This window comes from Aspergillus luchuensis, chromosome 1 (assembly GCF_016861625.1).
Source record: "Aspergillus luchuensis IFO 4308 DNA, chromosome 1, nearly complete sequence".
Classification (NCBI taxonomy): domain Eukaryota; kingdom Fungi; phylum Ascomycota; class Eurotiomycetes; order Eurotiales; family Aspergillaceae; genus Aspergillus; species Aspergillus luchuensis.
The window spans coordinates 5,943,617-5,967,138 of NC_054849.1; the positions used below are offsets into that span (position 1 = coordinate 5,943,617).

A 23,522-nucleotide genomic window follows, 5' to 3' on the forward strand; every position below is an offset into this window, starting at 1 on the left:
GGACTGACGATGGAAATATACCCAGAGTAGAGAAAATATTTAACGAATGTGAAATAAAGAGTGACTATCAAGGAAGCAAGAGTGAGCGAGAACGATAGAGAGTGACTTCACACAAAACGACATAAACAAATGAAAGGAAAAGGAGCCGAATTCCTAGAGAATAGAGGACTGGGAGAAAATGGGATCGAATGAGATTGAGAAATACGCTGGCAGGCAGATGCGCACGGAAGGATGTCTACCTCCCTGACAGGCTATCACTGCACCATGCTCAGACCCCCCGTTCATCTCTCATATCGCTTTCTAATTTCCCAGATAAGTGACACTCGTCTAAGCATATCAGGGGTGTTCATCCAACGGATAGATCGGAAGTTGACATGCTCACCCCTCTCGCATCCTCTATCTCGGAGGTTTGGAGATGAATCCTACATCCCAATTTCGAGTCACACAAAATCTCTCCCTGTGTCCGACAACAGACCGGGTAATCGGCGTGTCCGTTGAGGGGAAGTGAGACATCTCATTGTAGGCGAGATTGCATGCATACATAGTCGAGTACCTAGCTTCGACTAAAACTAGTAGTTGATCTTGGCAGGCTAGAGCTTGGTAGTGTTTAGTTGGAGCTTGATTCTAACCTTGTTGGTTGGACCCTTATTGCGGCTAGTAGGGCTAGTAGGTAGACTATTTTAACCCCGGAAACTGGCCACCGAACCACAATCCGGAGGTCCGTCGGGGTTAGCGCTTAGTCTCTTCTCTTCCTCGAACCAGCCCTGGTTCAAGGGTCACCGGGATTCGGAGGACGATGCCGGCTAAAAATTCTTTGTTATCTTTGCAGCGGAAATGGACCCCTAGACTTCAGATAGAGGAGCAGCCAGGGTCGTATCATGCCCACACGGGAGTCTCGGAGGGACCTCCGTGGTGGGAAGATAGGAGAGAAGGATTTCGATCCCGGTTTAGTGCGTCGTGTGGTCAGGGCTGAAATGATCATGTTCATGGATGCTTGCTTGACAAACTAGTAAGTTTGCCTGTACTAATGGTTTGTATCGGGCCAAATTTGTCAGTGGCACCTTTGGGAAGGCTGAGATGCCTACAGAATGGATAATCTCGAATCAAATTAAACGATGATGCTCTAAGGCCCTGATTAACAAAAGGGGAAAACTACAGTACTAGCTAGCGCGGAAATGAGGTAGGGCAACGATGTGGGTATGAACATGTGAAACCATCTCCCTAACACCATTGGGCGCTCCAGCAGTCATTTCTCTCACCCATACATTACTTACTGGTGGCAGCAGCCGCGGTAGCAGAGGCACAATAGCTGCTCTCGAAAGCCAGAACAGTGGTAGCCACCTCAGTACCACAGGCAGCATTCGAGCAATCCCGAATACCGTAGTAGAAGTTGATGTTTTCGCATAAACAGGCAGGGTCAGGGCTACTACATCCGAGGGAGGAGTATTTGGCCAGCATATTGTTAAAGCAGGTCTGACCGCAGGTGGGGAGGTCAGAGATCGCGGTGGGACTTGCTGTAGATGTCGACGAGACGGTGGTGGTACTAGTCACCGGATAGGTGGTTTCGGCCGCAATGGCGGAGGTGCAGTATCCACTCTCGAAAGCCAGAACTGTGCTTGCCACTGCAGTCCCACAAGCGGCATTGGCGCAGTCACGGATTCCGTAGTAGAAATTGATGTTTCGGCAGAGGCAGGATGGATCGGATGTCTCGCAGCCGAGGCTATCATATTTGGCTAACATGTTGTCGAAGCAGGTTTGCTGTATAAAAATTGGACTTAGCAGGTAGACTTTGGTGGAGGGTAGGGGTAGGGCCTTACACCGCAGGTAGGGAGCTGGGAAATTCCGGTGATGGTGGCCGTTGCGGATGTCGAAGTGGATGCGGTTGAGCCAGCAGAAGTTGTGAGAACAATGGTAGTCTCCGGAGCAGTGTTACTTGGGGATGATGTAGATGAGATGGCGCTGGGGGGAGACGTAGAGGTCATAGATGTGGATGAGGCCACAGCAGTAGCCTTGGTTCCATCGAACGCCGTTGCGAACACGAGGGCCCCATCATCCCCAGCGATGGTGGGAATGACAGTGACCGATCCCGCGGAATCGTAGCTGGTGATGTCCATCAACACATCGGGCCAGATGCTCGAAGTACAGACGGCGCCTAATCCAGGTCGCGTCGAATTCTGGTAGTTTGGCATGTACATTCCATAGTTGCTTTTAATGGATGTCCAGTCAGCCTTTCTGGGGCTAAATGGAGAGTCGAGGCAAGAGAAAAAAAAGCATACCTTGGGCAACAGATGATGTACGTGTCGGTAACATTGTACGTTTCCCAGTCTTCGGGGCACACAAGCTGCTTGTAGGGGGGCAGGATTCTAGTGGCTATCGCACTATAGTAGAATTGGCTGGGGTAGCAGGATGAAAGGGTCATAGTGGAAACCGGATTGACAATGTTCTGCCAGAGCTCGGTCGACCATGCTGGGATCTCGGTCATTCCACCAGCGCATCCTGGTGGCTGGGTAAACACAGTGGTGAGCACCAAAGAGTCACCCGAATTGGTGACACTGGGTGAGGTAGTAGTGAGCGAGGGGGTTGCCGAAGTTGGCGGACTCGATAAAGATGAGGTCGGGTTGGCCGTCGATAAGAGCGTACTAGTGGGTGTAACACCAGAGGTTGTGAGACCAATTGTCTCCAGCTGGCCAAAGACTGGAATCAAGATCCATGAAGTGACAAGGAAAAGTCGAAGGACAAGATGCATCTTGGGTGATTGCTTTGCGTAGCGAACAACGAGAGAAACAAGATGGGAGATGGGAGACAGAAGAGAAACAATGAGCGTACAGTGAGGAAAAAGGAGTTTCAAATTGCATCAAATAAATACAGTAGGCACATGAAAAGCAAGACGGGGGAGGGGGGGTTTGGGGGCTAGGAAAAATCCCTGTCAGGCACACAGTGCAACTACTATAGACTAGCTCGAAGAGCTCAACATAAGTTGGTTCTTATCGCAAGACGGTGGAGCCTGTTCAGGCACGCCTCTTGGAGTGCACCTAGCTCGCATTAGCTCGACGTGTCGAATTGAATTAGATCGAGCCATGTGTCTTACTCCCCTCACAGCGCAATTAGCGGAAGGTATCTCGTAAGGGAATACTTCGCCGTCGGATAGATCGGAATCAGGGGGCTTCATCCAGCCTGGGAAATTTCTGGCTCGAGCCGGGGTTATATATGTAATATGCCATGGGCACTCGACCGTCGGCTGAAAGCACCCTCATCACTCATTTCTTTCCTTTGGCTCTCCAGCAAGTCACTCTTTTGTTCATTAACCAGTCATTCTTTTATTCGCTCCTTAACTGTTGACTCAGGCCACCTGTGCCAAGTACCTTGCCTAAGCCTGACTGCTTAGCCTACATACGTCCTCATTTCCTTTAGCACTCCTAGCATGCCGAATAATGATGGCTGCAATGTGGAGGACTTTCATTGTGCTTGTGATTCTTGCTTTCTGTCTAATTTTAACTGGGGCTTCCCAATCGCCGACTCAACTTTCCATCTGTGGCATCAGCGGAGAGCCCTTGCCAATCCACCGAGGCCGCGTTCCCACAATACCTCGATCACTGAGCTGCAACAGGCTCAGAAGCTCGTGGAGGCTGCTGTGGCACAACAATCCGAATATAATGCCTGGAGAGTGGCGAATCCTAAGCGCAACACATATCAATCGCGCCACTCCAATGCTTCGCATTCCTCAACCCAGTACGAATTGTCTGCACAGCCGGTGGCGCCCACGTTGGACTCTCGTCTCAGAGCTGCAGCCGCACTCCTTGCTGAGCGTCACGCAGCACAGCAGCTAAGGAATGGCACTCTTCACAAATCTTACAGTCAGTTCACCAAGGCGCGCAGGCCCTTGACATCGTCGAAACAGGACAGTACAGACTCATCGTCGGACTACTGGCCGGCCCAGGTCGACCACGGTCGCCCGCCCATGGGGTGGGATTCGTCCTATCCCGTCTATCGAGACGTTACCGATCCAAAGTTTGGAGCCAAGGGCGACGGGGTGACGGATGACACCGATGCTATTAATGCCGCAATCTCCTACGGAGGAAGTTGCCAGGAAAACTGCGAATCTTCCTCGACCAAGGGTACATTTATCTATTTCCCCCCAGGCACATACCTCATCTCCTCGCCCCTCAATGCCTCTTACTACTCTCAGTTGGTGGGTAATGCAAATGACCTTCCCGTGATCAAAACGTCTCCATCGTTCATTGGCCTGGGGGCAATTCAAAGTGATGTTTATATCCCGAACGACAATGGAAATGAGTGGTACATTGAAGTAAGTCGACTCCTGTGATATGTTACCTTCGGGAAACCAAGCTAAACTCTTATCTTCAGCAATCCAATTTCTATCGTCAAGTCCGGAACTTCATCATTGATATCGAGGAGACCACCACCGCGAATGCTGCCGGATTGCATTGGCAGGTTGCGCAAGCGACCTCCCTAACCAACGTGTACATAACCGCCAGCTCAAGTGCCGGAACCACCCAGATGGGCATTTACACCGAAAATGGTAGCGGTGGCTTCATGTCGGGCTGCACACTCTCAGGTGGATCGTATGGCATTTATGGTGGTAACCAGCAGTACACGGTCCGCGATTTCGAGATATTCGGTCAGACTAATGCGAGCATTGGTTTGATCTGGGATTGGGGTTGGACGTGGTCTGGATTGCGTCTCTCCAGTTCACCCATAGGAATAAGCCTGATCAATCCTCAGGATCCTTCTGGCCAGCCATCTGGATCTACGTACATCCTTGATAGCATGTTCGATGAAACTCCCATTGCTATTCAGGCGAGCTTCGAGCAGTCAAGCATTCTGGAATCCAGCATTATCACGCTGGACAACGTCGGCGTCAACGCTGTCGACACAATGGTTTCCTTCACTGATGGCACGAGCCTCGATCTTCCTAATGGTGATGTGGACTTCGTGGTCATCGGGAACATCCAACAACAATCCGACAACACCTTTGGTTACTACGAAGTGAACGTGCAGCAACCTCCACCGCCTCTTCTAGATGCTGGTCAGGACCAGATCATTTACCGAGACTCGTATTTTTACAAAGACCGCCCGCAGTATGAGTCCCTCTCCTTGGATAGCATCGTCAGCGTGAAAGATCATGGAGCGGCTGGCGATGGAGCTACAGATGACACAGCGGCTATTGTCGCGGCCCTCGCCCTGGCCACCGCCGACAATCTGATTTATTTCCCTCCCGGCTCCTACATCGTCACCTCTACCATCGTGATTCCAGCACATGCCCGTATTACTGGACAAGTATGGTCACAGCTTGTGGCATCGGGCGACTATTTCGCCGACATGACCTCCCCCAAGGTCATGATCCAAGTGGGCAACCCCGGTGATGTGGGGACGGTGGAAATAAGTGATATGCTCTTTACCTCTATTGGAGAGCTACCAGGGTTGGTGATGGTGGAGTGGAACGTTCAGGCCGAGATACAGGGCTCGGTGGGTATTTGGGACTCGCACTTTCGGGTGGGAGGCGCGTATGGCAGCAAACTGCAGCTGGACGAGTGTCCTACCGGCGACTCGATTGCATCAGGTTGTGTGGCCGCTTCTTTAATGCTACACATCGCCCCAGAAGCAAATGGGTACTTTGAAAACATGTGGCTGTGGGTGGCTGATCACGATATTGACGACCCAGCCAACACACAAATCACCGTCGGGGTTGCTCGAGGGCTTCTAGTTGAGTCAACCTCAGGGCCAACCTGGATGTACGGCACTGCCTCAGAGCATTCAATCCTTTATCAATACAATTTCGTCAACTCTACCAACACACTGGCTGGCATGATACAGACCGAATCTCCATACTATCAGTTTACCGATGCCACGGAGTCCCCCGGGCCCTTCAACGCATCGATGGGCCTCTTCACGAACGACCCTGCCTTTCCGGACACCACTTGCAATGCGTCGCCGGAGCTCTGCAATTTCGCATGGGCGGTGACCATGAAAGATAACACCAACCTAACCGTTGCGGGAGCCGGCCTCTACTCCTGGTACGACAATTACGTCGAGACCTGTGTCGACACCCAGAATTGCCAGCAGCGGATGGTCCAAGATCAGGGCGATAACTATGGTCTCTACGTGTGGAATCTTATTACAATCGGTTCCGTGGAAATGATCAGCAATGACAACGATATCATCTACGCGGCGAACAACACGCAGGCTATCGGACATCCCTACTGGAGCGCCCTCGCAGCTTATCTGGACGACTACGAGCAGCCAATTTGGTCGTGCACAGATGATTCCACCGACCCGGCCTGTCAGTCAACCTGGAAGTGCGACTTGACCCAGCAGTATGCAACGGTCGACGATCTCAACGGGGCTCTGAGCAGCTATCCAGATCAATGCATGCCGTACTACGCAATGAACACTCTCTACACCACTCTGAATGCCTCTCTCGCCAATTACACTGAAACCAACAAGAACTATGACAAGTACTTCGGATACTACAAACAATACGTTCGCGAGATGGTCCCTGACGCCATCAACGCCTTCATGGCCGCCTCGACGCCCAGTCAACCCGAAGGCGGAGCGGGTAACAAGTATTTCGATTGCACCTGCGAGGGCTATGGACCGACCTCAACGCAGCAGTGTCCGTTCACCTACACCCAGTTGATGGGCGCCACCAGATATACTATGACATACACTCTCAAGGACGCCGATGGCTTCTACAGCGAGCTCGAAAGCACCTACGGGATCAATCGCACCTGGGTGACCTTCGGCGACGAAGGGGGCCCTACACACGAGGTTGGCCACTGTATTCCGGGGGCTTGCTCGGGAGGCACCGATTATCGGTATGTTAATATCCCCCAAGCGGTCAAGTCCAACGAAATCAACGTTGGTAACCCCAAGGACGTCATCACTGCGGCGCTGCCCTCTGTCGGCACCCTACAGAACAACCTCCTTGCGCGCAAGATGGATATCAATCTTGGTGCTTGGGGCGGCGGTATGCAGGACCTGCTTGAAACTTTCTCAATGCCCGTTCTCATGCTGCAGCAAGCTATCGCCTCCATGGCGAATGTGAAGGCGATTGGCGAGAAGCAGGCTAAGGAGGATAAAATCAAGCTCGTCCTGGAGATTCTGGGCATTGCCTTTGCTTTCGTTCCCTTCCTGGATGACATTACCCCTGAGCTGGATGTGCTGGACGGAGTCTTCGAGACTGTTTCTGCTACCGGTAACGTCGCCCTGGGCATCCAAAGCATCGTCTCAGACCCCAGCTCCGCCCCTATGGTGCTTCTGGATCTCATCGCTGGTGGGGGATTACGCGATGAAGACGACTACTCTGAGGCTGCCGCTGCCCGTCGCGCGGTGACTGAGGATGACTTGGAAAAGATTGGCAAGGATTACAAAGTGGAGCAGGACAAGTTCGATGATATTACGAAGCCAAAATGCCGTGTTTAGGTGGATGGGCGACCCGGATTGTATGCCGTAGTTGAAACACAAGTATACGGACAAGTCTTCGTCTCGCGAGTATAGTTATCTGGTGGCATACTGTTATCTGTAAGGGTCGTAGCGAGCTTGATTTGATGATTGCATTATTTGCAATTTTCTGTTGTTTTCGTTGTCGACAAGGGATTGTACGACAATGGTCGTGACATAACCTGTTGAATTTACAAGTGTCTCATCTATCCGAAACAAAATGTAAAGCTCAGGGAATAGTCTTATTCTTCAGAGTACTATATCACAATATAATGCTTGGGACTATCCTTATGTTTCGATTTCCAATCTTGGATGCATCGGCATGAACATGGATTACATAATATCTTGTTTGTCAAATTATTTATTTTATTTATTTTTTAATTTCTCCCTTTTTTTGCCCCCTTCATTTTGCCCTTCGTCCTACAAGATGAAAAGTAAACAAATAAATAGATGGATAAAAGCATGGAGTGCCTACGGCTTGAGAGTTTAAAGCCCCAAGTGGGAGACAACTAAGGCGTGACTAGCCCGCCGAATATATTTTTCGACCTACTGATTACTAGTCGCAGCATAACATTCCTAATATAAACTTGTACAGTACCACAGGCGGAGTACACCCGACCGTGGACATTAAGTATGTTGGCCTGTTGCTATCGTTGGGTCTCGTCACTTGTTCTTCAGGTTGATCAACCCCGCACTTTGTTAATGCACAGGGGTCAATCAAGAATGAGAAGGTCACGGTGCCGCGCGTATCTCAGCGGAAATTCGCCGATCGTCCGAGGCGTCGGAGAAATATCCTGGTTGACGTGACAAGTTTCGATATCCGGGGCCTGGGGTAAAATGATGATCTGGGGAAACAGAGAGATGCGGGGTGCAGGTTTATCATTCCATGTGTTGAGCTGCGAGAACATTTCATTTTCCTGGAGAGCTGAAGAAGCCTCTACTCTTGATGCAGTTTAATATCTAAAGGCGCGGTCTACTACCCGTTGGCGACCATGAACAAACCTCAGGGCTAAGTGCTCTGTATATTGATGACCATAACATGCGGAATCTCATACCTTCTCTATGGCTATGACCAAGGGTTCATGTCAGGCGTGCTGTATGCTGTCATCGCCTACCTCGAAATATGGTTCTGACTGGCGTGCAGACTCGCCGAGAATTATCTTCAAACAATGGACCAGCCATCAACCTTTATGCAAGGACTACTGTCTAGTCTTTACACGCTGGGGTGCTTTTTCGGTTGCGTCGGCAGTATATCATTCAACGAGAAGATTGGTCGGAAGAAGCCTATATTAATCGGCACAGTCCTGATCTCGATCGGCGCAGTCATTCAAACAGCCGCATACTCGCCAGCTCAATTTATCGTCGGAAGGATCGTGTCTGGGATGGGAACCGGACTGAACACGTCTGTGATCTCAGTGTGGCAGGCCGAGACCCTTCCAGCTAAAAAGCGAGAGCGATTCGGAGCCATCCAGTATGTGTTGGTTTGCACAGGTACAACCATCAGCTACTGGATGGCGTATGCTCTGTCCTATTCTGCAAATAGTGTTTTTCAATGGCGCTTCCTGGTCGCAGCACAGCTTGTGTTTGCGGTGCTGATAATGTGCCTTGGTAGGTACCTCATGTATACTTTCAACAACCTTGCCTGGCACACAGCTGATAGTCTGTGTAGTTCCATTGATGCCGGAGTCTCCTAGATGGCACTTCGTCCACGGCTACCGAGACAAAGCCTTGTATACACTGATGAGAATGCATGGGACATCGGATGAACAGCAGAGCGAAGTCCAAGCAGAGGTCCATTTGATCCAGCAAGCTGTGGAGCTTGAAGCCAGACATGGAGCGACTAAATGGGTGGATCTATTTAAGAATGAGCCACGCACGCAAATTTTCCGACGCCTCATGCTAGGGTGGTGGTAAGTCTCGCTTATCAGTCACTGCGGGATGTTTCGGCTGATTAGATGCATCATATGCAGGTTGATGTTCATGGTGATGTGGTCCGGCGTCTGCAGCATCGGCTATTACATTTCATACCTCTTCGAAGTCTCCGTCGGTCTCAGTCACAACTTGTCCCTGCTCCTTTCCGGGTTCAACGGTCTCTGGTATCTGTTATCAGCATTTATCCCATTTTTTGTGATCAATCATCTCGGCAAGCGGCGGTGTATGATGATTAGCGCTGCTGGCATGGGCTGCTGTTTCCTGACAATGTCACTAACGATCCAGTCGGGCACGTTTGCAGCCTCGATTGTCTGCATTGTTGCCTTCTTCCTGTACTACACCTTCTTCGCACTAGGATATCTGGCGATACCCTGGTTGTACAATGCCGAAATTATGCCTCTTCATCTGCGATCCCAGGGGACAGCTCTGACGACCTCCTCGAATTGGATTTGGAACTTCGCCACCGTCATGATGACTCCCTCGCTGATGAGCCAGCAGGGCTGGAAGGGATACCTAGTATTTACGGTGTTTAATTTCTGCTTTGTGCCGGTGATTTACCTGCTATATCCGGAGACTACCGGCCGACGGCTCGAGGAGATCGACGCGATATTCTACGGGACTTCGGTCTTGGTAGCCCGAACAGAGTGGGCCGACAAAGGCCGGTTTGAAGCCAACCCGCTAGGAGGGGTCATCCAGGGGCTAGAACCTTCGCAGAAGGAAACACAACACCACGTGGAGTACGTCAGCTCAAACTCGGAGAATTGCTAGCAGGTGGAACAATGTCTTTGAGTCACCATGTTGGTTTGGGCATCTCTCAACTGTTATGGAGGGTTGTGTATTTTATCTGCTTATCGGCTGGGAGCAGAGGGAACAGATTACCCAGATGCAGCGTCATTATGCAGATGTATACTCCGTACTGCGTAATGTCCTGTTAACTCCGTGACTTAAAATCCGAAATATAGGCCCCATAACTTGATTGATTGCTAATTCAGGGTAAAACCAGATCCACCGGATTGGTTGTCAGCGTTTTGTCTGGTGAACCATCGTTAGACCCACAGTCGGCGAAACGGGATTTCCAACGCCGACTGCTGGAAATAGATGATAACTAAGACTCATAAGCCTTTCAGACTTTGAGCCCCTCGGGGCAACCAAAAGAATCCAGCCAGTAGGGAGGCAGTTTGAGATGTGCCTGACCATGGCATTCGCTGGATCCGTGTCGGTTCGCCCAAAGCCGAATGCCGATGGGGTCCCCGGCGGCTAAGCTTGCGCCCGCAATTCCAACATAGATTTTTCTTATGCTCCATCTTCCACTGCGGGAGCCAATAATCTGGTATCACTGCCTGTTGCTTCTCGTCTCGGAGGCGACCACTTCCGGTTGTATCAAAATTCTGTCACCGATTTCGCCGTGCAGGTGGACCTCGTAGGGACTCGACAGGCTCCACTCACCACGTTGGAGAACAAGATATCAAGGGGCGTGGTCGCTGCTGTGCGTAGTTGAAAGGTTTTTGGAAGCATGTACTATTAATCTTCACTACAACTATATATGCCCGTTGTTGGCTTATAATTATCTTTTTACACCTTCTTTATATTGCTATAGTTATTCTTTTCCGCTGAAAGGCGTGTAATCTATTAATCATGGATCCATCCCACCGGGATGGTGCAGATGAGAATGACCTCAGTCTGCAACTAACCAAGACCCAAACTGCTTCCAGTGTGGTCACCAACGAGCAACGTCGTGCCCTCACCAACATCGCTTCCGAGTTACACACCGAGTCGCTGGCCGCTGTCATCACCAACGAGAAAGCTCTAGATCCAAGCCACCCCCAGTTCGATCCGTATCAATGGGCCAAGGTCACTATCCGGGCCTTGGACGCCGAAGATATCGATGCTCGTCAACAAGGTATCCTGTTCGAGGATCTGTCGGTTCATGGATCTGGTTCTTCGCTTCACCTGCAGCAGACGGTGCTGTCCACCCTCATGAGCCCCTTCAAACTGGCTACTTCGGCATTTCGCAGCAAGAAAAGCACACGTCGCACGATTCTACACAGTCATGATGGTCTCTTGGAGAGTGGAGAACTGTTGCTTGTCCTGGGTAGACCTGGTAGTGGTTGCTCTACCTTTCTCAAAACCATCAGTGGTCACCTTCACGGACTGGATTTGGACCCTCAAAGCAATGTGCAGTACAAAGGTATCGCATTCAACCAGATGATCAAGGAATACCGTGGTGAAGTTTTGTACAACCAAGAAGTCGACAAGCACTTCCCTCATCTGACAGTTGGCGAGACCCTCGAGTTCGCTGCCCACGCACGAGCACCCCACAACCGGATCGGTGGCATGAGTCGAGCAGAGTATGTCAAGACGAGGGTTCAGGTGATCATGGCGTTCTTCGGTCTCTCGCATACATACAACACGAAAGTGGGTAATGATTTTATCCGTGGTGTTAGTGGTGGTGAACGGAAGCGTGTGAGGTAAGTTGGTCCAAAGGTCCCACGATGTTATAGCTTACTAAACCTATCTAGTATTGCTGAGATGGCTCTATCGAATGCTCCCATCGGTGCCTGGGATAACAGCACGCGTGGTCTTGACGCTGCCATGGCCCTCGAATTTGTTCAAGCCCTTCGCCTCTCTTCCGATCTCGTCGGCTCCTGCCATGCTGTTGCTGCGTATCAAACATCCGAGTCTATGTACCAGCTGTTCGACCAGGTGGTTGTGCTGTATGAAGGTAGACAGATCTACTACGGCCCTCAACAAGAGGCAGCTCAATACTTCGAAGAAATGGGCTGGGAGCGACCACTGAAACAGATCACCCCTGACTTCTTGACGTCCATCACCAATCCTCGCGAGAGAATCGCTAGAAAAGACATGGCAGACAGGGTTCCCCGGACACCAGCCGAATTCGAAGCTTACTGGAAGAAGAGTCCACAATACCAAGCTCTCAAAGCCAAGATGCACAGCTATAAAGCGAGATATGCGCCGGGAGTCGAGCTCGAGAAGCGATTCGGCGAAAGCAAGCAGGCGCAGCAAGCGAAACATGTGCGCCCGAAGAGTCCTTATCTCCTCTCAATTCCCATGCAGATCCGGATTTGCCTCCGACGAGCATATCAAAGAACACGAAATGACCTTCCCACTACCTTGATTACCGTTTTCGTTCAAATCGCACTCTCGTTGATTATCGGTTCGATTTTCTACAACACACCCGCTGCCACGGCTGGCTTCTTCCAAAGGGGTGCTACCCTCTACTTTTCGGTCCTCATGAACGCTTTGATTACTATTAACGAGATCATGTCCCTTTACGCCCAACGTCCTGTCGTTGAAAAGCAGGCCGGGTATGCATTCGTGCACCCGTTTGCTGAAGCCCTCGCGTCAATCATCCTCGATTTCCCGATTAAGCTCTTCAGATGTATCTGCTTCAGTATCATTCTCTACTTTATGGCGAACCTACGTCGTGAACCTTCTCAATTCTTCATCTACATCTTGTTTTTGATTACTACGATTGTCACGATGTCCGGTGTCTTCCGAAGCTTGGGCTCTGCTACCAAGAGTATTGGACAAGCCATGGCCCTGGCAGGCATCTGCGTCATCTGCATGGTTGTGTACACGGGTTTTACCCTGCCTCAGCCATACATGCATCCGTGGTTCAGCTGGATCAGATGGATCAACCCTATCTTCTACTCGTTCGAAGGCTTGGTTGCCAACGAATTCCATGGACGGCATTTTGAATGCTCGGAGTTCATTCCTAACTATGCCAGTCTTAGTGGTGACTCCTTCATCTGCTCTGCTGTTGGTGCTGTCGCCGGAGCACAAACCGTCTCGGGAGACCAGTTCATTTCCTTGAACTATGAATACTCCTATTCTCACATTTGGCGGAATTACGGAATTCTAATTGCATTCTTGGTATTCTTCAATGCGCTTTACCTCACCATTACTGAGCTTTCCCCCGGTGCGAAGCCCACTGCTGAGGCATTGGTCTTCCGTCCTGGACATGTTCCCGCCAATCTTCAGAATGATGAAGAAACTGGAGTGGAATCTGTGCAAGCCGTCACTGAAGGTGCAGGAGAGTCTGATCTCGGATCTGCCGAAATTCCGGAACAAAAGGAAATCTTCACCTGGAAAAACCTGTCGTACGATATCCCAGTGAAGGAGGGAACACGAAGGCTTCTTGATGAAGTTAGTGGATTTGTCAAGCCGGGAACTTTGACGGCCCTTATGGTATGTCTCGCTCTCCATACGTATAAAGATCTTTACTAATTGTTTACTAGGGAGTCAGTGGTGCTGGTATGTCGGCCTTCATTGACGGAGTTCTATGATATATGATACTGATTGGTTCTAGGTAAAACCACTTTACTGGACGTCTTGGCGCAGAGGGCCTCCCTTGGAGTCATCACCGGTGAGCTCTTTGTCAACGGTAAAGACCTGAACGCAAGTTTCCCTCGTAAGGTTGGCTACGTACAACAACAAGATATGCATTTGGCCCAATCGACAGTCCGTGAAGCACTTCGATTCAGTGCGGTTCTGCGCCAGCCCAAGACCGTTTCCCTCCAGGAGAAATACGCCTACGTGGAAGAAGTGATCAAAATGTTGGATATGGAAGACTTTGCTGAGGCTGTGGTCGGAAACCCCGGGAATGGTCTGAACGTTTGCCAGAGAAAGCTTCTCAGTATTGGTGTTGAGTTAGCAGCCAAGCCGGAATTGCTGATCTTCTTGGATGAGCCTACTTCTGGTCTCGACTCTCAGAGTGCCTGGGCTATTTGTACCTTCATGAGGAAGCTTGCACATCACGGACAGGCTGTGTTGGCTACGATCCATCAGCCTAGTGCTCTGCTCTTTGAGCACTTTGACCGACTGCTGTTCCTTGCCAAGGGTGGAAAGACGGTGTACTTTGGCGATATTGGCCAGCAATCTCAGACGTTGTTGAACTACTTCCAGAGCAATGGCGCCCGCCGTTGCGAAGCCACTGAAAACGTGAGTCATACCATCCACCCGCCATTTCCTTCATGCATACTGACCTTATTAGCCCGCTGAATACATGCTGGACATCATCGGCGCGGGTGCGTCTGGAAAGTCAACCATCGACTGGGTCCAGACCTGGAATAACAGTCCCGAACGCAAAGAACTCCACGCTGAACTGGACCGCATCTGCCAAAAGGGCGCATCACTGCCGTCTCGCGACGAAACCATCGCCGAGTTTGCCATGCCTCTGTCTAGTCAGTTCTACTATGTGACACAACGTGTGTTCCAGCAGTACTACCGACAACCCGAATACGTCCTGGCAAAATTCGTTCTGGGAATTGTATCCGGTCTCTTCATCGGCTTTTCCTTCTGGCAGTCCGACAACTCCCAGCAAGGGTTTCAGAATGTTCTTTTCAGTTTGTTCCTGCTGTGTACTATCTTTACCACCTTGGTTAACCAGTGAGTGCTACCACCATCCCTACGACGGACTTCAGACTAACTCCTCCAGAATCATGCCCCACTTCGTCGCCAACCGCGCCCTCTACGAAGTCCGCGAAAGACCATCAAAGGTCTATTCCTGGAAGATCTTCATCATCGCTCAATTCCTCGCCGAAATCCCGTGGCACATCGTCCTCGCTATCTGCGCCTGGGCATCCTTCTACTTTGCGGTCTTCGGCGCCGACCAATCCTCCGACCGCATGGGTCTGATCCTGCTCTTCGTCATCCAATTCTACATCTTCGCCTCCAGTTTCGCCCAATTTATCATCAGCGCCCTCCCCGACCCCGCACTGGGTGGTATGCTCGCCGTCTTCATGTTCGGTCTCTCCCTCATTTTCAACGGTGTCATGCAGCCCCCGTCCGCTTTGCCCGGCTTCTGGATCTTCATGTGGCGCGTCTCTCCACTGTCGTACTACATCGCCGGAATCTCCAGTACTGCTCTGCACGGCCGTCCGATCGTCTGCTCGGATAGTGAGCTCAGCGTATTCAATCCCCCGTCTGGTCAGACCTGCGGTGAATATCTCGCTGATTACCTCACTACTGCCACGGGCAGGCTGTATAATGAGAATGCGACAGCGAACTGCGAGTATTGTTCCCTTCGTTCGGCTGATCAGTATCTGGCCGGTCGGGAGATTAGCTGGGATGATCGCTGGAGAGATTATGGTATCTTCTGGGCTTACTTTGTCTTCAATATCTGTGCGGCCATTGTGTTTTATTATGTCTTCCGTGTGAGGCCGTACAACAAGAAAACGAAGGCTAAGAGAGCGTGAGATGTTGGTGGTGGGTATAACGTGTGATGTTTAGTATTGCATATAGATGGATTAGATAGACTAGACTTGCGTAGCATTGATTAATGACATTAACTCATTATTTTGATGTGCTTGAGTGCTTGTAGTGAACAAATATCACAATGTATGGGTTAATAGCAACGTTTGTGAAGTACATAAAAAGGCCACTGCCTGTGAATCCAGCAGAGGCCTACAGCCCCGCCGTGCCCTATATTCTACTCTACTTGAAGCTCTCATCGCCGTAGCGATGTGAATCTTAGAACAAAACGATGCGATCATGACTCACAATTAATACAATCTTCAATCTGATCAAGCCGTATTTAATGATTGCAGTGCACGTCGCTGCCTAGAGGTAATGTAGCTGTCAAAGTCACCGTGTTGTGATTCACCTTCCCTTCTCAGCATCTCAATATAAAAAGACTCTGGCTTCTCTTCCACCTCTTCTTCCCTCTTCTTTTCTATCCAGAGAGCAAATTCAACCCTCACTTATAAGTCATCCAATTGTCTTTACATAGCTCTAAGCTAACTTTGTATTATCCTTATCCAAAGAGAGAATAATAGCCATCATATCATTGATTGCAACATCAAGACCTGCGCGTCCACCTGACACGCAGTTATGAAAGAATTGACACGCAGATTAATGCAACATCGAAGCCAAATCGCTGCGTATCTACCTCCACAATAATGAGGTTCTTTCTGAAGCTGGTCCTGATGAGTAATGGCCATGCCGCAAGATAGCAGAAAGCCAATCCTGATGTGCTGTTATCATAAACGCGTTCATCATCGGCTGCATTGCTGACCCAACCAGCTAAGAACACATACTGCAGTGCTGCTTCTTGCTATTAATCAGAGGAGGTTGATGACCATGCATACCCTGGGTCTGGTATATACTCCATATCTAGGAAGGTCGATACGGCTGCGCTTGAGATGACAGAAAAAGCGAGAGCTTCTGTCCCGTTCCAAGTGTCGGATAATGGATGAAGGGACACGAGTTGGGTCAAGAATGGTTAGTCTCAAATGCGAAGAGGGCCGTATCTTGGCCGCTTCCAGCTTGGTTGTTGGTGCTTCCCTTTCTTACGCGGCTATAAAATGGAGAGGATGGACTACTTCTGCGAATCATGGAGTAAGTTCACTTACATGGAAAACTTAGGAAGTCTTGGATTGACTGCTAATTTTTGAGCCTTTCATTATCGACAGGCACTCTTTTACCCGCTGCGGGGGATCTATCACCTAAGGGGAAGTCGAAGAGGATCCAAGTCTGCATATCACAACGAATATAATGCATCCCTCAGATGCTTTACAAATTCAGCTATTGAAGATATCTCGAAGAAAGGATAACCAACCAGCCATTTCTGCGCTTTCTGGAAGGGCTGTATCATTGGCAAATAATATTAGAAGATTGTGTGGTTTTCAACGACTATTACACCCAGAGTACTCAACTATATGGGTACCATAATGATGGACAAGACCAGGGTTGGTGTTGTCTGCTTCGAGGCCCCGTCTTTGAAACCTTTTGTCGGGATCCCAGCAACAACAATCCCGCACTGCGAGAGAAAGTCAGACCGTGCTAATAGCTTGTTCGAGATTCAAATGAGCTTACAAGATAAACTGAAAATTATGAAAATACCTTCTACCTTGCACGTGGTCGTTTATCTGACTACTTCCTATCTCAAATCCTAGGCGTGACGATACACAATGTCTTATCAAGAACATGTCTGGCCCAGAACTGCTGCCGCCGAAGCTTCATCGTATCCACCATTGAATAAACAGTCACTAGATCGCCTCGGTTACGAAGACACCATCGTTATCTATTTGTCCACAGCATCGCCGGGGAACTATATCACTAGCGCGGCTTATGACTCACCGAGGGCATCAACGCAATATCGTGGACATGCGGTACTGAGGAATGAACTAGACAGGCGTCTTGAGACTTTGGTATATCATCTTTGTGCATTGCCTTGTAATTGCTGCAATACCCATCACTGAGTATTGCGAACGATTTTCTCGAGTCTGTCTCGGCTTGCGCTATCTTTATCTTCTACTTTCAAGTACCCAGAGGTGAACCTAACACGCAGAGGAAATCCAGGGTTCAGACAATTTGTCCTGGGGATTTGCGATAGCAATCCTTTTGAGACATGAGAACTCCAGACGCCTCACTACCTTCCTACAAATATCGATTTAAGCGATCTATCCTACGATTCAGGAACCTACAGTCGTCTGATGAACAGCTCAATGGAGTGGCGACCAGAAACCGACAGCTCAGTGCGGCTGCAAACATCATATCTAAAACATCAGCAATGGATCTAAAAGCAGCGGTTTATGCCAAATTCTGAATTGGCCCCCAGAAAACAGGCCGTCAGCAGGGCAAATGGAGCAGACAGAGTGGGATGGTGCAAGCCATGAACCACGTCCTCGAGATTTCCCAGATTGCACTGAAGATAAATGAGCCAGTCAAGAGGCCCTGTCTATATTCCGACTGACACGTCGTCATCACTGGCATCAGTTCTCGATATCCGAGCCCTTTTGAAGTATCACATGAATGAGGAAGCAATTCCCAACCATCAGGACAAGCGATTGATTGGGACGAACACTACAGTTCCTCAGACCTGCGAAAGCGCTTCGTCTAGTGTCTGATTGCAGAGGGTCTTCTCGCATCATGTTGGGATCGAATGTGCTTTCGTAGTGACGACAGGCCCGATAAGAACATAGCTGCCAGGGGAATTAATTACCACAACGAGCTCGTTTGTAAACCAGACAAACGATCATTGCTCTTCGGTAACAATGACGAGTATACATGGTGCCTCGACGACTTCACATTCGTCGGCAAATTTTGTTCTAGGGCGGAGTGATTGGCGGGGACATGTTGTGCGAACTGCCTGCTGCGCAGATCAATAGGAAGAATCAACCCCTGGGTCGACTCTGCTACCGTGTCAAATAAGATAGCCATATAGAATGGGTTCTAACACTTGTTGCATGTGGCAGATGGTTCACATAAAGGTGCGAGCAAGCACTTGTCCTTCGCTGCAGTACGGAGACCTTCCCCAAGAACAGTTGATCAATATAGGTGCTTAATCCTCGTTATGAACTGGAAATCAACTCAGAAGAACACACTGCAAGAGACACATTACCCAGATTACTCTCAACTGATACTCATGGTGCCTATCCGGAGAAAGTTACGGTTCCTCACTGTCGACACCGGCTAGTGCTAGTTTGGTGGTTTGCTACATTTTCTGGATAATCACCCGATTATACTGGAGTTGTCGTGGACCCTTCAATGTCAAAGTGCAACAAGAACCATTCCTAATCAATGGTTTCGAGACTATGATGGTCCAAATCTACTTCAGATGAACGAGAATCAGAGTGCAAAGGGATGCTGGAAGGCTGTCAAGGGAATAGGATTGTTATTCGAGAGGAATTACCGTTATGAAGAAGCGCGCAGATGAGGAGAAGTTGGCAATAACGCAGTGAATCGGTAGTCTCACACGTGTCCGGCCGCAGCCAGTACAGAATATCCTTCGGCCATATGAAGTTGAAGAGAGCGAGTCAGAAAGTACTGAAGATCCGAAGTCTGCGAATTGCGCAGAGACTGAACGTACACAACCTCTTTCTTGATATCACCTATGATGCTGCTAAAGAAGCTTGATCTCTTTGGGGCCTCTCTCGAACAAATAATTATTATTACGGATTCTTTCTCCGAATGAGTTTACGATAGTCCTCTACCATAACCGAAACGCTAGCAGATGATGCGGGATATTTTGGGTGGCGAACGACCATGAGTCGCCTCTTGAAATCTACACTACGGCAATCGCGTATAATTAGGCATCGGACTAATGTTTTGGATACAGCAAGGCAGCGCGTGTGTTTTCAGTTTCTTCCCCTGACTTGTTTCCTCCAAGATGAGATCCTCGTATGGGCAGGTACTATTCGGGCGGAGGAGAGGTACCATCTACACCTATGAGTGAAGGTTTACTTTTAGTATTCTAATTCTCAAGAATGCTGGAAAAACCTTTGGAAAGCTGTCAAAATGTTCTCCAATGAGCTTTCTGATGTCTCGTCTCGCACAATGTCGGAGGACGGACATGTGTCTGAGACAGAAGATGTTGACGAACACTACCCGAGCGAGCAGTGCCCAATAATTCATACGGCGATGATTAGGGCGCACATGTCGACGCACTCAGTACTGGAAAATGTTAACATCAGCAATGGAAAAGAAACACTGATTCGAAAAAGAAAGCTGATTGGTGAAGATGGATTCATGTCTTGCCCCTAGGTGTCATATATTGGTAGTTTTACGGGCGTAGTATTGACTAATAGATGAGATTTAGGCAGTTATAGCAAGGTCAAGTTGATACATGCTTAGATGGGGTGGGAGGAATAAGATGAAACCGTGGACTAGCATTAATGGATAACTCGTCTCGGTGATTGATGATAACCACTCTGTATCATGTTATCATAATAACGCCATCATTATGCCATCATAAATATTCTAGCCCATAGTAGACTCAAAGCTCGTAAACTATCTTGTACGCTGAGATCTTTCCATCTCTGTACTCCTGGAATCCGTCCGCCACCGCGTCTAATCCCTTGAGCAGCTTCGGCGTATTAGGCTTCAGTGTACCTTTCTCCAACCAGCCGGGCAACTTCTCAAACAACTCGCTAGCAAGCTCGTGGTCATCTTTAGATGCCTATATATTACCAAAGGATTTAGTCAGCTGTGTTTCATGCCGATATCCATGATGCGGGGCACATCATATGATAGGAGGGATGAGAATACGCACGGGCCACTTGAACTCTCCGTAGCTATGATCTTTAAGGAACGCCGTCCAAACCAACACATCCGTGACGCGCGTTCCTGTAACAACATTCTTCGTATTAGCCTTTCCCGGACGCACTGTGCAGAGATTCCCAAGTCCGGGATGAAGCGCGCGTGAAGCTGTAGCAGAGGACGTCGCGTTGCCGATGGTATCAAAGACATGGCGTAGACCCGGCGCCAGTCCCCGGATCTGCTCAGCAACATCTTTGTCTTTGTAGTCGAAGGCGTACTTGGCACCAGATGCGCAGACCAGGTTGAAGTGCTTGGGGCTGCATGTCGTCACTACTTCGAAGCCGCAGAGAGAGGCGAGTTGGATGGTGTATAGGCCCACGCTTGCTAAACTAAGTCAGTATTGTGTACTTGGTTCAGTGTCATGGGGACTTACAGCTACCACCCCATACCAGGATCCTGGTACCCTTGGCTGGGTTGCGATTGAGTGCAAGACAGCTTTTGGAGAATAGAGCTAGCCATGCTGTAGCTGCGGCGAGGGGGATGGTGCTGGCTTCTGCGCGCGAGATGTTGCTGTTGGTAGGTAACTTGAATGAGATTCGTTCGTCTGCTAGACAATATTGGCTGTATGCGCCTAGACCTTTGATCTCTCCTGCATCGAGGAACGAGTCAGCGTAATTACTCAAGTGAATGCGGTGACTACATACCTCCCCAGACTAAGCCAGCAATGATATCACCTTTGGCGAGTCGGGTAACCTCACTGCCTAGCTCAATAGCCTCGCCGACAAAGTCGCATCCGAGAACAGCGCCGTTGCCAAACGCGTTACTATCGAAGGATTGCACTATAATGTGTAAGTGGGGTTGGATGCAGGACAGGTAGGATGGGATTGGGTGGTGAACTAACCATCGGTCGGGTTTTGTGCAGCATGCGACAACTTGACCAGCACTTGATTTGAGGCTGGAGATGGCAGGGAGATCTCTTCTTTGGACAGCTTGGGCGATTGGCCATCTGTCACGCGGACAACGAGCGCTGTGTTTGATGGGGTGGCCATTATGGTGAGATGCTGGTCGGTATTCTGCGCTATTCCGAGTGCAGACCGAGTGGAAGGTTCTTGCCAGGTCAGTTCGAGGTTGTACTTGAAGTGTACTTTTGCACAATAGCTAGTTAGAGGTATTTATAAAGGAGCGCGAGAGACTTGGTGAATGGGCTAACAGGCAAGGTGATTGATAAGCGCGCTAAAAGCGAAGCAACATGCGGGGAACGGGAATCCCCCGCGTCAGGAGATCTCCGGCCATTTCCCGACATACACTTCCGAGTGTTGGCATAGTCTCTCATCGGTAACATCCCACCATTTGGATTGGTTATTCCATTTTTGCCATCCGGCCTCAGCCGCGCTTTTGTATCAGTGGCTGCAGATAGCTTAGTACACATTCCTGCACTCCCACCGAGCTATGTGCCACTCCATCCACCACGTCCAGCTGAGCCTCAATACCGTCTGCCTGCCAACTGCTCTGCAAATGCTGTAGCGACTGCGATCGTCCCTGGTCCATCATCACTACCTCCCGCTTTCCCATCTTCTCTTTGCCACCGTCCTTCTCGGATGCCTTTTCCGCAGCCATTCGTTGGGCCATTACTTTCTTCGCCCACTCCCAGAACTCCTTTCCCCCATGGACCTTCACGTCTTGACTTCCAATGACTAGCTGAACCTGCACGTTTCTCATAATATCCTTTTCTAAACCTTTACCGAACACCTCCTGAAAATTAGCAATCCCACTTGGCCATGCCAGTTGCTCGTCAAGCATAGTGACCTTGCCCGGGGCACCGACGCTCACAGCCGCTAGTCGCTCCGGGTGCACGTAGAAAAACCGATGCGCAAATTGCCCTCCACCAGAAAACCCCGCTAAGAAGACCTTTTCTGTGTCAATTCCAGGCCATACTGTAGCCACTTCATCTAGAATCGCCAGAAGCGCAAGATCGGAGCGCAATGTCGCTGAACGCAGCACCTTGTATGAGTCGAGATCATTCGGTCCATCGATGTTCGCGGGGAAAAGCGGGGCGAGGATGGCACAGGGTGTCGATTCCGCAAAGAAGGCCTGCTCAGGTCGGATAGAGGTTTTGCGGCTCGTACCGTGGATATTAACCAGCAAGGGAAGTTTGGCTTTGTCGTAAGGGCTGGATTTAGAGACGCGGTTGGGGTCTGGATTGTAATGTGTGGGAGGGATGTACAGAGTGTAGGACACGCGCGGTTCAGCTGCCAGAGTGCGCTGGGGGATGTGTCCGACGAGAAACGCCAACTTGAGGAATTGTGGCGGTACTTCGGGAGTGGTAAGAGGTATATTCATGATTGCGCGACTCTGTTGCAAATCTTCCCTCGGGTGTGATCGAAATGCTCCAAAATGAATGTCCTGGGACGCTGGTATATAATCTGACGGTCGGAAAGAACGGGATGCCGATATGCCGACAACTAGAACTGTTGGGCCGTAAGCGGTAAGGACAACGTTTATTCCCCAAGGATGAGAACAGCAGATTGAAGCGTTATAGGGGCAGGCTGGATACACAATCACTTGCAACCAGCAATAAACCTGTAGCGACGGCGTTCAACGTTGAGAGTTTATTCCGGGCCGTCAGCCGCATGCCCGATCTTAAGTGGTTGCGGGGACATGCGGAGGGTAAGTGGATCCAACAGAGTTTGGTTACCAACAAAAGCGTTGAGAACATTTTCTTGTGGCCGATCTGACATTTCATCCCAATTGGGTGAGCGATCAAGTCAGATGAAGTTGCTTATCAACTGAATGCTGACGATAGCTATTCCTCACACCCGTTGTCTTCACCAGCAAACAGCGTCTCTATCTCTATGAAGCTCGTGCATATACTCCCAGCATGTCGGTTCAGCTTAGAGGTTTCTGACAATATCATCGAGCTGTCAGTACATACCTAGGAAAATCATAGGGATGGACGTGCTGGCCATGGCACACGTTGAGCAAACTTTAGTACCTCCGTTGCACGGTGCTCACCATGGGTTAGGGATCCCTGGTCATGGCTTGTCCGAGCTGGTAATTTGTGGTACTTTAGCCCATGAAGGGTAGTGGAATGCATGGTCATAGGATCTTAAAGATAGAAGTACTATAGC

At 49.7% G+C, this 23,522-nt stretch overlaps 6 protein-coding genes across 6 annotated transcripts; 3 read left to right on the plus strand and 3 right to left on the minus strand.

Moving 5' to 3' along the window:
* Positions 1-1,266: 1,266 nt before the first annotated feature.
* Positions 1,267-2,746, minus strand: AKAW2_12015A (CFEM domain-containing protein; the record flags this gene model as incomplete). The annotated part of the gene is made up of 3 exons (XM_041684564.1): positions 1,267-1,758; positions 1,818-2,205; positions 2,277-2,746. 3 exons carry the CDS (start codon positions 2,744-2,746, stop codon positions 1,267-1,269), a joined length of 1,350 nt encoding a protein of 449 aa, XP_041538735.1.
* A 675-nt stretch (positions 2,747-3,421) lies between these two features.
* Positions 3,422-7,443, plus strand: AKAW2_12016S (glycoside hydrolase family 55 protein; the record flags this gene model as incomplete). Its single annotated transcript, XM_041684565.1, has 2 exons — positions 3,422-4,306; positions 4,366-7,443. 2 exons carry the CDS (start codon positions 3,422-3,424, stop codon positions 7,441-7,443), a joined length of 3,963 nt encoding a protein of 1,320 aa, XP_041538736.1.
* Positions 7,444-8,489: 1,046 nt separating this feature from the next.
* Positions 8,490-10,161, plus strand: AKAW2_12017S (uncharacterized protein; the record flags this gene model as incomplete). The annotated part of the gene is made up of 4 exons (XM_041684566.1): positions 8,490-8,557; positions 8,606-9,069; positions 9,131-9,371; positions 9,432-10,161. The coding sequence occupies 4 exons, from the start codon at positions 8,490-8,492 to the stop codon at positions 10,159-10,161; spliced, it is 1,503 nt and encodes a 500-aa protein (XP_041538737.1).
* An 867-nt stretch (positions 10,162-11,028) lies between these two features.
* AKAW2_12018S (uncharacterized protein) lies at positions 11,029-15,611 on the plus strand (the record flags this gene model as incomplete). The annotated part of the gene is made up of 6 exons (XM_041684567.1): positions 11,029-11,861; positions 11,913-13,602; positions 13,653-13,668; positions 13,724-14,355; positions 14,408-14,802; positions 14,852-15,611. The coding sequence occupies 6 exons, from the start codon at positions 11,029-11,031 to the stop codon at positions 15,609-15,611; spliced, it is 4,326 nt and encodes a 1,441-aa protein (XP_041538738.1).
* Positions 15,612-20,131: 4,520 nt separating this feature from the next.
* On the minus strand, positions 20,132-21,443 carry AKAW2_12019A (zinc-binding alcohol dehydrogenase family protein; the record flags this gene model as incomplete). Its single annotated transcript, XM_041684568.1, has 5 exons — positions 20,132-20,314; positions 20,408-20,778; positions 20,828-21,043; positions 21,099-21,233; positions 21,296-21,443. The coding sequence occupies 5 exons, from the start codon at positions 21,441-21,443 to the stop codon at positions 20,132-20,134; spliced, it is 1,053 nt and encodes a 350-aa protein (XP_041538739.1).
* Positions 21,444-21,777: 334 nt separating this feature from the next.
* Positions 21,778-22,734, minus strand: AKAW2_12020A (uncharacterized protein; the record flags this gene model as incomplete). The annotated part of the gene is made up of 1 exon (XM_041684570.1): positions 21,778-22,734. The coding sequence occupies one exon, from the start codon at positions 22,732-22,734 to the stop codon at positions 21,778-21,780; it is 957 nt and encodes a 318-aa protein (XP_041538740.1).
* Positions 22,735-23,522: the final 788 nt, after the last annotated feature.